The 15268-nt window shown below is 36.8% G+C and overlaps 1 protein-coding gene across 11 annotated transcripts in view; it reads right to left on the bottom strand.

The window, feature by feature from the left end:
• Positions 1-1274: 1274 nt before the first annotated feature.
• The window catches only part of LOC123707002 (PDZ and LIM domain protein Zasp), a 47620-nt gene continuing 33626 nt past the window's right edge, over positions 1275-15268 (bottom strand). Inside the window, exons 5-17 of one of the 11 annotated variants that reach the window (XM_045656737.1) lie at positions 14955-15085; positions 14754-14845; positions 14446-14587; positions 13232-13420; positions 12317-12407; positions 10187-10352; positions 9806-9829; positions 9382-9561; positions 6939-7911; positions 4987-5173; positions 4512-4632; positions 3157-3272; positions 1275-2150 (exon numbers count right to left, since the gene is read on the bottom strand). In XM_045656737.1, coding sequence (XP_045512693.1) covers positions 2073-2150; positions 3157-3272; positions 4512-4632; positions 4987-5173; positions 6939-7911; positions 9382-9561; positions 9806-9829; positions 10187-10352; positions 12317-12407; positions 13232-13420; positions 14446-14587; positions 14754-14845; positions 14955-15085 — 2490 coding nt within the window. In that variant the 3' untranslated portion in view covers positions 1275-2072. The other 10 variants (XM_045656733.1, XM_045656739.1, XM_045656736.1 and 7 more) reach the window with 10 other exon arrangements.

Raw genomic sequence — 15268 nt, 5'->3', positions numbered from 1 at the left:
ACCCAAATATCAAACAGTCCGTTTTGCGGAATGCACTAAGCATTGTCGTGGTGAAGAAGGATCCTGCTTCGTTTGGTTTCGGAAGTCACCGCCGTAGAACTTATCTAACATTTGGCGACACCAGTCCATGCGAAGGTATTTCTGGTCGTCGGTCAAAGTAAACCATCTGGTACAAAGCTTCCTGACGCCTAAATGTTCGTGTAATATTTTTTGAACTTGACTCATACCAATACCTAGGATTGCCCGTAACTGCTGATATCACTCTCTTATCTTCCTCTATTATGCGTCGCACAGCACTGATGTTATCTTCAGTAGTCCGTCACCGGCTTGCCTTAGACCCAAAAAGTCGACCACGTGTGTCAGACATGCTGATCAGGCTTGCCTATTAGATTGATAAATGACCATGAAACGGACTCAATTAGGGTTGTAGCGCCACTAATTTTTTTGTTAAATTTTTTAAATTTCTTATTACAGAATTATAGAACATAATTTGACAAGCCTTATTCTATTTCTAGACAACTAGGTAGTATAGAGAAATAAAACACATTTTTTTGATAAAATACTTTATTTAAGCTCACATTATAAAATTTGTATGCTTTTATACTAACTAATATGGTATCATAAGCTAGATAAGTAGTGTAAACACTAGTAAACAAATTAACTTAACTGAATCGTATCATTTAGTCATCTTAAATTTATCAAGTATAAAATATAATGATAAAATTCGATTGGTGCACCATTAAAATCCAATTAATCCTGTTAATGTTAGTTGATTAAAAACATTCCGAAAGCTGTGTACAAAGCCTTAAGAAAAATTATGTCAAAATATTTATCACAATATTGCGAGCAGATTTTAATATACTATAAGCACGGAAGGTTAGTTGAAGGAGGACAATAAAATTGTGAAATACACCAAGGATTTGTCATATAACAATTTGTTTGATTTTATCTTGTGTTCCACAATTTGGATGAAATACATAATTAATTAATAATTATTGGCAAATATTAAAAGATATAAGAATTATTTACAGTTTAAATAGAAATTGGATTTTTGTTGATTTTTATGATTTCAATTTTTGACTAGTATACATTACCAACTCACAAAAAGATTCTACACTGTGGCACCATTGCCGTAGCAATTTTGTTTTATGTATTGGTATATAAGGTTATATACAATTAGTAAAAAACATATGATTGCCGCATGATAATGCATTGGCAATTTGTATATAGTGCCTAATACTCCTAACTTCTTTTTATCGACACTGTTTTTAGACTTTTTATTTTCTTTAGGAGTTTGGAGAGATTTACTTGAGTCTTCGGCGTCGTATTTAGGATTAGTCTCGCTGAATTTAACTTGATTGTCTATTAAGATGTCATCCTTTTGTGTCTCCATTACATCTTTAATCACATCTGTCTCTGTTGTCGCCTCGTGAGGGACTGTGTCTTTAGCTTCGGAACATCTATTCAAACTTTCTTGTAAGTAACTGTCTATTTTGATTAGCTTCTCCGAAATCAAGTTATTGGCTAATGGACTGTGTTCCCGCTCAATTCTCATATCCTCGAGTTTGTCAATCGCTCCGTTCCGTTGAAGTAACTGTTCCTTACATAATGAATTTACAATTTTATAACTGGTAAGGTCGTCAAAATCATTTTTCAGATAATTGACAGGAGTGACCGATCTTTTTATAAATTGTGTTGTGAGTGAATCCATTTCCGGCTGAACCGGTGTGAATTTAACTTTGATGACGTCTTCATTGGTTATGGTTTCTGTTTTGACAATATCGTCGACAAACGCTTTACCGTTGAGTCCAAAGCCTTCAGACACATTAGGTGAATCTGTAACGTCGTGTTTCGTAGAGCTTTGTATGTGGTCTATAGTTACTTTGCTGAGTAACTTCCCCTCAGTACTCCTTATGTCGGAAAACAGCTCTCCATCGAAGTGGAGGGGCGTTTCCAATTTCCTGGTGCGTTGTGGTGGACCGAAAGGAGTAACAGATGGAGACACAGAGACAGGGCGAAAAGTGACGGTTGAATAAACAGTGTCGGAGTTGTATACAATTTTTGGTGGGCTTCTAGCGGGCGTGAACCCTGCAGAAAGGTCTTCCTCCCCTGGCGAAGAAACTCTGTCCTTCGAGATTCTTTTTGCACACCTTTAACAAATAAAACTGAGTTAAGGCACACATAACTACATACATTAGTTAATTTTAGATATATCTTGTTGGGATTCTGTGTTAATTTCTGGAGATATAAACATTTCAACCAAACATAAAATACATAATTATGCTACAATACATATAATAGCCAAAACGTTGTACTGTCACAAAACAAATATGTACAGGTCATCTACATACACTAGCAATCCCAGGCATCACACTCATATCTACTAGGTACGTCTACTTCCTTCTAAACTCTTTAGAAGGTGTGAGATTTTTACAAAACAATGTTAATAGTGAGCCTTTAGACAAGATCCTTTGTTACTCACTAAAGGCTCGTATATTTAATATAACACACGATTAGTTCCTGGGGACATAGCACTGAATGGCAGCGTATGACGAGGTTGTGTGTGAATACCTACTTCAACCTATCGGATAGTGTTCTGTTAACAAATGATTAACACAATGTCGCGGACACAGAACATTCATGGTATCACAAAGGGGGATTGTGTAGGTTGGAAATTGTTTTGACTATTATATGTTTGTGAAACATCTTAAGAACGGCGAGTGGCATATCGGTGTAACAGATATGGCAATATCAATAGAACACAGCAGACATTATTAAAAAAAGTATTTTTATTAAGGAAATGAAAAAGTCTGTTTTCAAAATTTCGTTTTGTTGTTACGTACTACTATTAGGATCCAGTTTCCAGAACAATTTGGCCGTAACTTTAAAAAGTGTATTTTAAAATCTTACATAATGCAAAACACACATTATTTTAAAATAATCAGTTTCTTTTTTTTAAATTAAAATTACTCTGTTTTAAACATTTCTATATGTGTTCTGTAGTTACCACTGTTTGGAAGGCTTAACCAATGTTCAGAAGAGATTTAAACAATTTCACCGTAACTTTTGCTTTTAAAACATCGATGTTTCACAATTGCCATAAATTTTTGGTTTAAATATATTGTAAGTGTCGTGTTTTCCTCTCATCATACGCACCGTGCAGTTGAAGCACTGACTGTGGTAGTTATTGTTGAGCGCCTCCACCCACCTGTCGCCGGCCTCCACTGGGAAACCGCACGCGAAACATTTCGTCGTGAACAACTCATTCCAGTCTATAAATAACAAATAATATTAGATACAGCCTCTACTAATGTAATTATTATCGTGAATTGGCATTTCGTTTTTATTGCTTTCGCCAATGTTTTCATCAAATATTTGTTTGTATCTTGCTGTCTCCAATGTTACATTATAAACAAATAAGATAAATTATTATTAGGGACGCGGGTGGCGCAAAATAAAATAACAAGTAACAATAAAAAATTATACAATAACAAACCTATTCTAAAATAAGTTAAAAACAGTACGTAATAACAGTTCATGAATTATAATAAAACAGAATACTAAGAACATCGCACTTTAAACTACATTATCGAATACGCAAAATATTAAGGTATTCTTTCAGAATTAATAATTCAGGTTATAGTTCATTCAGAACAGTCAGTTATACTTTTTTTGCCAACTTGAATGCATTTAAATAAATGTCTTCTCAGATATCTTTATCGGGAATTAACGGTAAATAAAATATTTAATCAAAAACTAAATATATAGAAATAGTTTGCTTTAGAAGCCACGAGACTTTTTAATTGCTACGAATTACATAGCGTGTCCGCGTCTCTGGGCGCCAAGTTTTTTGGAAATAACTGGAGTCAGTGCGAAAAGGCAAACGTCGGATTTGAGGTCGTGCAGGTCGTAGACAGTATCAAGATTACTATACTTAATATAGTTTTTTGTGAATAAATGAATTGACGCGTTGTAAATGAGGATCATATAGTTAGTGTTATATATATAGTTTCCATAACAGCCACGTTGTCTTTCTGAACGTCTATATTATATTGAAAGATAAGTATGAAGTACCTAAGTACAACTTTTTTAGGTCTTCGCCTCAGATTTCTATTTCATGAGCATTTGTCAATCTAATAGGCATGTGGTTGGTCTTTTATACTTGGCACACGTGTGTCTAAGGAAAGGCGGTTTCCTTACGATGTTTCCCTCCACCGATCGAGCGAATGTTACATGCGGACTAGAAAGAAAGTTAATTACTGCTAAGCCGGGGATCGAACCTACGACCTCAAGGATGAGAGTCCCACGTTGAAACCAACACTGTTACTGTTCTATTAATTATAGATAAATTAAATAAAATATCTGTAAAGTTACACTGATTATAACAAAATTAAATCCTTTCCAAACGGATATATACAGGCACTTATTATATAATTTAAATAACAGTTAAACTAGATTTAATATGTGTAATACTCGCGAAACTAAAGAGCATTATTCTCTTGACCACTTGCCTGCCTCACAGTAAGGTAAACCGTCTTCTAAGAAGAATGGATTGTTCCCGAAAAGCTTCCCGCAGTACACACAGCTGAAGCACTCGGGATGGAAATGTTTTCCAATAGCATTGAGGCAATCCTGAAAATCAATAGGAATTATAAACACTCTAAATAATATAATAAGAGAAAATAACATTAGTGATATCACTACAGAGATTGTTTTAGGTGACACCACTACTCATGGACTGAAAAAGCCAGAAGGAATTGATTAGTCTATCATAGACACACCTGGATCATACAGAAATATGTTATAAATAGAAACGTTGATCAATCACAAAAACACGTACCCAGTTCTTACTGAGTGAAAAGTTAAATAAGCTTTATAAATTTCAGCATCAGAATATATATATATTGTATAACCCAGATGTGGATGTAATATTACGAAGAGCTCGTTCTTCGAGCTTATTTCAAAACAATTTTAAAATTCACTTACCTCCTTAATCTTAGCGTGGCACTTGTCGCAAGCCGGGGCTATATATTGTTCGAAACAGAACTCGCAGTATAATTGACCGTTTTCTTCGACAAACCCAATGTCCTGCAAGGGACGGCGACATGTCGCGTTCACGCAGATGAAGTGTTCGGGACACCAGATGCGACCCAAGGCCGTTATGAATGGGCCCCTGATAAAAATATCATTTAGTGTTACTTAATGATTAAAAATTCTCAGTTGTTCAATATAGAATAATTTATTTAATGTTTATGTTACTGCAAATTGTAGCACATGCCACAAAAACCATGCTAAATTATGCACACAAGTTATTATCGTATCACAGAATACTTTATTAGATAGAGAGGCTGATGTTTCACAACAAATATGTAATTGAGCAATAAAAGTGCGTATGGTAGGTGTAATTTTATAAGTAATTTATAATTATCGCGATTGTTTCTAAATTTGTTAGAAAAACTTTAAAAAGAAATGGGAAGAGAAATTCAAAATCAATGATTCAATCACATATTTGGTCGCTGGTAAATCGGTTTATTAATCTGAGTATGTTAGGTAACCTACCTTGTTATGGCTTTGTCACATACATGGCATATGTATTGTCCATCAGAAACATCCACTGAAGTCATTTTACTTAAAGGCCTCGCGATTATATGAGAGTCCCTCCTGCCATCGTCTTTCTTAATGTTTTTCTTTTCACGTCTTCTAACAACGACTTCTTCTGTATCGTTTTTGGTAGTATTGGAATCTAGGTGCTCGTGTCCGTTTGTTTCGTGTACATTCTTATGGTTATTTTCGTTTTTAGGGGATTTAGAATAAGTGTACAGTGAATTATCATGCAAGCTATTGTTAAGTATTCGTGTATTGTCTGTCTGTCTGCCTCCCTGATTTTTTATAAAATCTTTTCCGTTCTCTACATTACCCAACGGCTTGTTGATGTTATTTTTATTAGTTATCAAATTTGAAGAGCCGTTTCTTTCTGAAATTTTGTTGGCATCGGAGCCTTTGTTTATTGTATTGTAATCTAGAGAACTAAATGTATCGTTGATAGCATCGCTTCTTTCAAATAATTTCCTTTTCGACATTGTATTAGAATACGTATTATCAAGTCTTGTGTCATTCTTATTGTTTTCGTAATTGGGTGTGCTCTCATATGATTTATTAAATCCAGTCTTCTGTTTTAAAGTTTTAATGGAGTTATTTTCCATTTTGTTCTGTTTATTTTCATCGGCACTTAAATATCCGTTACCATTTTGAATTTTTTCAGAGTGATTAAAAGTCGGTTTTATAATTGGATCATCGATTATTGTAGAGTTATGATTATGAAATATTGGAATAGGTGTGGTCGGAAGTGGTGGTGGAATAGGAGCATCATCACTGTTATTCATGAACTTGGCGGACAAATTGTTATGTACTGGACTGATTTCATGCTTAAATCCCCTTTCTAGCACTTTCTTTGAAGGTCGTGTAAGTGTGTTGTCTCGACTGCTTTCACCAGAAGTTAAATTGTCAGAATTATTAAGAGGATGTTTTGTTACAATTGTATCTTGTATTCGATCAGCCATTGATTGAATGTGATCGGCGGGCTTTATTTTTCTTTGTATGCCAATTTCATATCCATTTAATGCCATTTTGGCCATTTTTCTTATCAGGCGCTCTTCAGCTGGACTTTTAAATTCCATTTTGTGAGGACTTGATGTGTTTTGTGTTTCATTAACTGTTAGAAAAAACAAAACATCTATGAAAACAACACACACTAAAAGCTTGTTAAGTTTATTAACTTTTCTTATATAATTTCAATAAAATTAAATTCATTATAGAAGAAAAGTTTCTTAGCATCTAGGTATAGCATGCTCTTAAATCTAATTAATTTAACACTAAAGTAAATCCTACTCTACATGCAGCTGGCAGTAACAGTTTCACACGCTTCAACACTTAGTCACCTAACATTTCCGTTGCATGAACCGCAAAGAGGAACGCGAGATCCTGGTAGCACAGCTTTGTTCAAAACTCCTCTCCCCCTTTTTGGAGCCGATGACACGCCAAAAGTTTTGCCACGAGCGGCAGCCCCTACACTGGAACCTGTTGATGGGGTAGGATCACACACTGGACCTCGGTTAGCACCAGAAATTGAAGGACTCATTTCAAACGTACTTGTATGAGTTTGTCTAGTGGTATCCACATTTTCATTAGTAATATTAGAGGAGAAATTTTGTGTAGAAGGCGAAAAACTCATGGCAGGTGAAGGTAACGATTGCTTAAAGTTAATAGCAGATGGACGATCAAAAGCCTCTATTGGTTGAGATGAATCAGAAGACGCGAAGCCACCTTTTTTTATTTCTATCATTTTAGCAGATTGAGCGCTTTCGTATTCTTCAAAGGTTTTTCTAGTGGTCTGCACCGTCGTATGTCCATATTCTGCCACATTCTGTGACTCCATCTGTCTCTGTCCATAATTTTGATTCATCATAGTATCCTGCTTAATGGACATGTCTCCTTTGTTATAATTTTCAGACTGTCTTTCAAAGGTTGATCGATTTTCTTCCTGAACCAATGGAGGCTTATTTTCATAAAACCTTGGTTGTGACTGAACTTGGTAAAGATCTCTTTGAAAAGTAGATGGTAGTTGGTGTGAGAAAGTTTCACTATGGCTGAAATTAGTTTGAGAATAATCTTTAATACGAGGGGCTTGAGCTTTGGAAGAAGGCCCTTGAGCCGGTGTTCGCGATCTTGGCTTAGGAGTAGGTGTACGACTGCCTTCTCCTCCAGGCGGCTGATATGTATGACTTTCTGGTGCAAAATGTTCCATAGTAACTAAGTTCATCTGATACCGAGGTATTATTGGTGCAGGTTTATTTATAAGGCTTGGAGTCGAAGGTCGACTTCGAGGTGGTGATGTTCTTATGGTATTTTTATCTGAAACAGGTTGAGAAACCATAGAAATAGGTTTGATCTTACTTTTAAATGTTTGGGGCGATTCGCTAACTAACATCTTAATATCTTGTTCTCTTTTCAAGGGGTGTAATGGCGCAGGAGCTACAATAGTAGGGGAGTTATTTTGTTGAGACGTATTTCTGTTTGCGGGATTGACTACAGGAATAAACGTTTCTTGGGAAACGCCGAAAGCATTTGGAGAGTAAGGTACATCCTGTTTTAATTGAGGCTTGCTTATAATATTGGTTTTATTTCCTGGTATATCACTTGGAAGTGACGATTGTTTTAATGAGACTGTGGTAGCTAATGAGGATTGTTTTTGGTCTAATTGTTCAAAATAGCTTTGGGTTGTGTGCGTTGAGCCAGATGATACACAAGTTGTAGCAGATTGTGAATTGGATGACATAGATTGAGTGTTAATGCTTCTATCATTTACAGACGTAAAATTCAATTGCTGTGATGAATATTGACCAACAGGTCGAAAAGCAGAAACTTGAGAACTTGTCTGCAAATTGTTACAAGTATTATTCGTACTTGTATTAAAATGTTCTATATCTTTCGTTTCGAAATCATTATGACCTGATTGTGGAAGAAATTGTTGGGAAGAAATTGAATGAAAATCTCTCGTATTACTATCATACATAGAAAGAGAAGAAGTAACATCAGTATCATTTAACAAAGTATTGTCGACTTTACATATATTACTAACAGGCGTAAAAGGTCTATCAGGCATAGTGGTCAGAGCCTCCACCATCGGGGATATATCGGACTTCTTTTCAGAGGTTGAAGTTGCTGTTTTAGTTTTTTTATTGGTAGGGCTAGACATAGAAGGCTTTACTGGACCTGGTTTAGGAGTATGAAAACTTTCAGAAAACGTATCATTTTGCGATACTTTCGAAGTATTGCCTGTAGATTGCAACGTACCACTCTTACCTTGATTTCCGTGACTTGATGTAGATATGTTCTGCGGTTTTGTATGTGATATGTTATCGCCGGGGTTTGTTAAAGTATGCTGTGTTTCAGTGTTGTTAAAATTGAATTGCCCTCTGTTTTGTGAAATTTGTGGTTCGGTCTCGTTGGAATATGAATTGCTAGAATGGACTGCTGCATCCATGTTTGATGGGAATGCCTTGATAGTCGATATCTCATTTGAACTGTATCCCTTCGTTTCATGCGTTGACTTTTCCATGAGTTTGGTTTCATTGGTGCTAATTGATTGAAATTCCGATGGTTGGGTCTGATATGTCATGTAGGTCCGTCCTTCAGATGACGCTTGTTCCGAAAATGATTGAACGGTGCACGTAGAAACTTCTTTCGCTACTTGTGATTGTTCACTTTGGACAGATGATTTGGTAAATGATGAATCTGCTGTGGCGGTAGACATTGAAGCGGATGAAAATGAGACAGAAGAAGAAAATGCAGTTTCTTGTGATGTTGATAGAAATTGGTCACCTGATACAATTTGATCTTTCTCTACTTTAGATTCAGTAGCTTTCTTTAACAATGTGCCTGTTGTAAAAGAAGCAGGATCTCCAGTAGGATCACTGGGAGCATATTCTGAAGAAGTTTGTAAAGGTGTATCGTCTTCTGGGGGGTTCGGTGGGGGCCACACAATGCTTTTAACGTTTTTGTCTGTTAGCGTGTTATCGGAAACAAATGTTAGAAATGGAGGGAGGGACAAAAAAATAACGAAATATATTAATTAACTGAATATAGATTAAATTAAATTAAAAGATGATCTGTTACTGCTTTAATTACGAGTCTGTGAATTTTATGATATTTATACCAATACAGCTTAGCGCATTCCGAAATAATATTTACACTGCTTGTAGCTGAATGAAGCTGTGCTGTGATTTATTGCCTATATATAAATTACCTTTATATAATGAAACAGGTGCCTCTGTCAAAGATACATTGAAATTTAGAACAACTGATACATGATGTGAAATAAATAAACTTCTTTATTACTATAACACAGCTACAAGAGCGACTTAATTTACATGTTTAAGAAAATAATCTGTAGTATATTTTAACGACGAAGCTGTTACAATTATGTATACACCTAAAATATATAAGCAACGTAAATAATAATCCAGCAAATTATCGAATCCGCGATTAAGGCAATTTTAACAAAATATATTTTTCTTACAATGTTTTGTAAATTATATCAATATCAAAAATAAACGCGCAACACTGGATATGAACTTAAATATTTAGCTTTATAATTTAGTCTATGCAGCAAATGTGACTCTCTTACTCGGTGCGAAGGGAGCAGAGAGTGGTGCGGCCGGCGCCGGCGTATGCGCGGGCGCAACCACGGGACGCGCGGGAGACATCGGGGCCGATCGGGGGGAAAGAGATGGCGAATATGCCGACCCGATTGATGAACCGAATGGCTTCGGACCAGACAGGTTACTTGACGGCTGAAATATAATAAAATAAGGATTATAAAAAAATATTAATAGATATTAATAGTTTGCCGTAGCTCACTCAAACAGGCTACATAGCCATGTGAATGCTGAGGCACTCCAACTTATTGATACAACAGAAATGAGACGCCGAACGAGAACTAAACCTTATGAGTTATTTAAACTAGTTTAGTGAATGTAAGTGCGGTATCTAGGAGACACGAACATTGTGTCAAGACATTATAGAGCAATAAGACTGTTGTGAACATTTCCTTAATTTATGATATATATTGTAGAAAATTAAGTCAACATAATATTTCTTATTAGCCATAATTATTGTATAAGCTAGATTTTAACTCATAAAGTCACACTCTCTTTTATAAACTTTATTGTATATAAAAACAAATAAACGAGAATATTTTTACCTACATATAAAGTGACTAAACATAACTATTTAGGCCAAATTAATAATTACAGTTAAACTTTATCGTTGATCAATGATAAATGTTCAAAGATGGCTAAGATTTATTTTGTCACTTGGACTATTTTCATGCGTTTTCCTTATTAATTACTTAAAATCATAAAGCTGCATTATAACAGCAAAATTAAATCTTCAACGTTATAGTTTATGAGAACATTGTGTGACGGAGAAATCCGTAGGCGAACACAGATGACTATAGCAGAAATGAGAAAACTGATAAGAATATGGCAAAACAGATGTGTCGAATACTAACACCAGGCTTGTCAGAGTCCTACTCAATTCGTGCGGATAAAAGATAGAGGCATTGGAGATGTATTAGAGAAGGACCAATAAATCCATTCTCAACCAACTAATGATCACCGTAGATCATAAGACTGTCAACTACAATTTACAAACGGGTGCTTACTTAGAACATATTGCCAGGAGAGAACCGAACAGTCTCGACAAACTGGTAATAGTAGAAGAATCCGGGGACGATACAGGTTGGTCTGATCAAATTAAGACAATTATGGGACTCAACATGGGATGCAACTAATGTACTGAGACAAGCTGAGTCGACCTATCGGTTATAGCTTTTCAAAACAGGCACGACTTTCTATGAATACGAAGAAGAAGATGAACGGTTTTCCCGAATATTCTGTTCTATCACAAAGTTCAATGTAAATGACACATCATAGGCATAAATTGAATGAAGTCAATATAAGTAATTACTTGAAACAGCGCCATTCTCCTTGTTTATCACTCGCTAGTTGTCCAATAACTACCAGCTTCATCAATCACATATTATTTTAAACTCGATATCAAGGTGAAATTCTCGATACGGTCGCATATCGTTGCCAAAAGTGTCACCATTCTGACGTTATAGACCCTATTAATAAATATTATAATTATCAATCGAAATAGCGATGGACTTTAGAGTCCAAATAATACTCTATTAATAAACAATTATTCACAACCAATGTTTTGATAGTAACGTAACTATATCTAAGTTTAGGTAAACATTTTGTAAAAAAAAACCTTGGCGATTTAAAAATATGACGGAGAGTGTTGTCAGTTTCGTCCGTTTTACGGCTTTCATTTGAGAGCTGGCATTTCTGACTTTCATAAGTAAGTTACATGAATAAATGGTGTTCTTATTTAAAACTTTATACATTAAAAAAATATTTTCCCATGAATTCTATCTACTAGTTAATGCTAATTTAGGCTATATTTATTGCCAAATCATTAAATTTTCTTTAAAGGCCAACAACGCACCCACTAAAATGGGTCCGATAACTATTCTTTTTGGGGGCCGCCCAAAAAGAATAGTCCCGCTAGTCTCTAGATCTCGCACCTAGTTTATGAATAATGTCTTTGCTGTTTATAATGTTCTGTTAAAAAGATTTATTTGTATACATATAAAAGGCCTGCCTCAGGGTGGGTCACGACCGCCTTTGGGTTCGCGTATATAACCACAATACCTATAAATAAGAATTAATAAATATTGTCTGTTACTTACGCTAAATAATGATGAAGACCCATTGGTGTAGTTGCCCGTGGAGAGCGGAGGCAATGGCGTTGTGTACGGGTTTGTTGGGATGCGTCCGCCACTGTTAAACCAAATATATATAGAAAATCGACAAACTACATTATATATAGTCTGTAGTTTAATACATAAGTGATCCATAGAAATCTGTACTAGAAAGATATTTTCATAATTGCATTCTCAATTACTCTTCAGTGACAGCAGGAACCGTGTTGGCTTCAACGTGCGACTCTCATTCCTGAAGGTCGTGGTTCGATCCCTAGCTGTGCACCTCAATAGAAAACATTGATCATGAAACAGTAAGGCCCAGACTTAAACGGTTGTAGCGCCGCTGGTCTGTTGTGGTTAATTACTCTTCGACTAAAAGCGAAAATCGATAATGGACCTCTTTCAGAGCTTTATTACAATAAATATATTTGAAGAGATACTGAATGTTTCCTGCAATCCACATATTCCACAGCAATATTGTTACTTATAGAACAGGAGGCAAACGGGCAGGAGGCTCATCTGATGCTAAGTGATACCGCCCATGGAAACTCTCAATGCCAGAGGGCTTGTGTGCGTTGCCAGCCTTTAGTACGCTTTTTCCTTAAAAGACCGTAGATCGGATTGGTTCGGAAATACTTCAGTGAGCTACTGGTTCCACATAGTGGTGATACGCCGCGAGAACTGCCTTGTTCAGTTCTGGAAAGATGGGCGTCGTAATTTGTCGACGAAATTCTGCCTCGACGTCCGATAATGAAACAAATCTCTGGTATTGAGGTAAGCGACTATGAAGGGAAGAAGTAACGTAAAGTAAATAACTAAAATGTGTCTAGAAAGTGAGCATGACATCTAGCTTACGGCATCTTTTCTCCTTTCGGAGAAGAGATAACCTAGAATACTTACGGTGCTACGGTAACCGGCTCCAAGTTCGGGGCTGGTGGGTTTTGGCGAGCCACGAGTTTGGCGTGAATGTCGCAGTAGAGTTTGCCATTCAGGTTGTAATAACCCTGGTTCTTTAGCGACGATCCACATGTCGAGCATTTGAAACACTCGACGTGCAAGTTCTTGTCCTTTATGCGCACGAATACACCACTGTGGAGTGAGTTATTTTGACTTTGAGTTTATCGATGTATGAGAAGAATATTTTCTATCGTTTGGCGTGGTATTGATTCATTGATATTTGAAGAGCTATTTGTCGAGATTGATTGTATTAGCGTTTATTTGATGTTATGTACCCTAATGAATTCGACACTTATGTATACGAATATGACATGCTTTCTTGTACTACGTGCTTTATTCTACAAGGCAAATTAAATCTAGATACAACGCTGACCTATTGACAACATGCCAAATGACTGATTACGTAGATGATATGATAGTGTGCGCTATTATGAACAATGGGTTATTTGTGACTTGTCATGAACGATATACTGTTTACATATCGTAACATCAAAATATACAGTGTTCAGCGACAGTATCATTTGTATACCGCTAACATTAAAATTATCATGTGCACATATATATGCGCGTGTTAACTAGACTACTACATTTACGACACGGTTGCAAAATCAGGCATTTCGAGCTTATCTTACACGATGTGGCTGTCACAGTCGGAGCAAAATGGCGTGTCGCTGACGACCGGCGAGTGGTTCGACGGCTGAGGGTGAGCCGGCACTCCGAGAGCGATCCGGCCGTCCGGTAACACTTGGTGGCAGCCCACCGGGATGCTTGGCCGGTGAGGCGCTTCCGGCACGAGCCGGTCGGAGGACTGTCCCTCGCGGGACAAGGATTGCACCCGACGACTTTGAGGCTTTGGTAGATGGGGTGGGGGCGCACTTTGGGTGCGCGAATGCGAATGAAGTGATCGAGCGCTCGGTGCCGCGGCACGCGTCACGCTTGCCCGCGAGTAAAAAGTATGTGGCGGCTCTGCCGAAGCCCTCAATATCATTATTAACTAAACATTACTGCTACATGACTGACATTTCATGCAAGAAAGGATTAGTTCCGCTCCATCGATCGTGTTAAATTCGGGTGGGATGTGCCTAATCGAAATGAAATTTGATTTGAAATGCCAAAATAGCCGTTTGCAACCGTGTCGAACGTGACGTTCGACTTACGTAATGAGGCGCTCGCAATCTTCACAGATATTCTGTCCTACGGGAAGTCCTCCCGTGTTAACAGGTACCTCGGGTTTGGCGACCGGCGCCGGGACATGCCTCAGACCGCTCACTGGCGTTGTCGGAGCGGATGGCGCTTCGGCTTTATTTAGACAATTACCAAGATCAACAATTTTGAAAGTAATTAAGAGGGTAGATAGATAAACAGGAAATGAGATTTACCAATGGCACATACAATTATGATTTTAGGAGGATTTTTTTTATATAATTAATCTTTAAACATCAAGTGAGTTAGACTAAAGATTTACCTGGTTCCGGATCATTTTGCTCCTCTTGTAACACTTTGAAAACTGCGCTCTTCTCAGAATCGTATGTTTTTTCGTTCTTCTTAAAATTCACTCTGCAATAAAAAATCAATACGTACTACTGATCTTAGACGATTTTTTTTTAGTATTTATAAATGCTATCAATCACTTCAACAGCCGTTGAGATAGCCCCGGAATACGTACCCTAGGACTCCGCCTGCAAGAACTTCAGTTTGCGCAGAGAGCGTCTCAGCGATGGTCTTGTCACTGTACATGTTGACAGGCGTATTGTACTGCTTGTTCACGATACCCTTCATAGAATCCGTACCGTTCATCTGGAATTTATGAACATGTCCAATAATTTTCCCTTCGCTTAAGCTAGTCGGTGTTTGACCATAGCATTAATTTCGTCCAATTTTGTTCGCGCAATAAATAGAAGCAACTAGGATAAGAGATTTTTAACATAAGACAAAACCGAAGACTTTTATACTTGATAATTTTAGACTTGCAAGTGCGTT

This window comes from Pieris brassicae, chromosome 3, assembly GCF_905147105.1.
Source record: "Pieris brassicae chromosome 3, ilPieBrab1.1, whole genome shotgun sequence".
Lineage (NCBI taxonomy): Eukaryota > Metazoa > Arthropoda > Insecta > Lepidoptera > Pieridae > Pieris > Pieris brassicae.
This window is presented reverse-complemented; position numbering and strand designations above follow the sequence as displayed.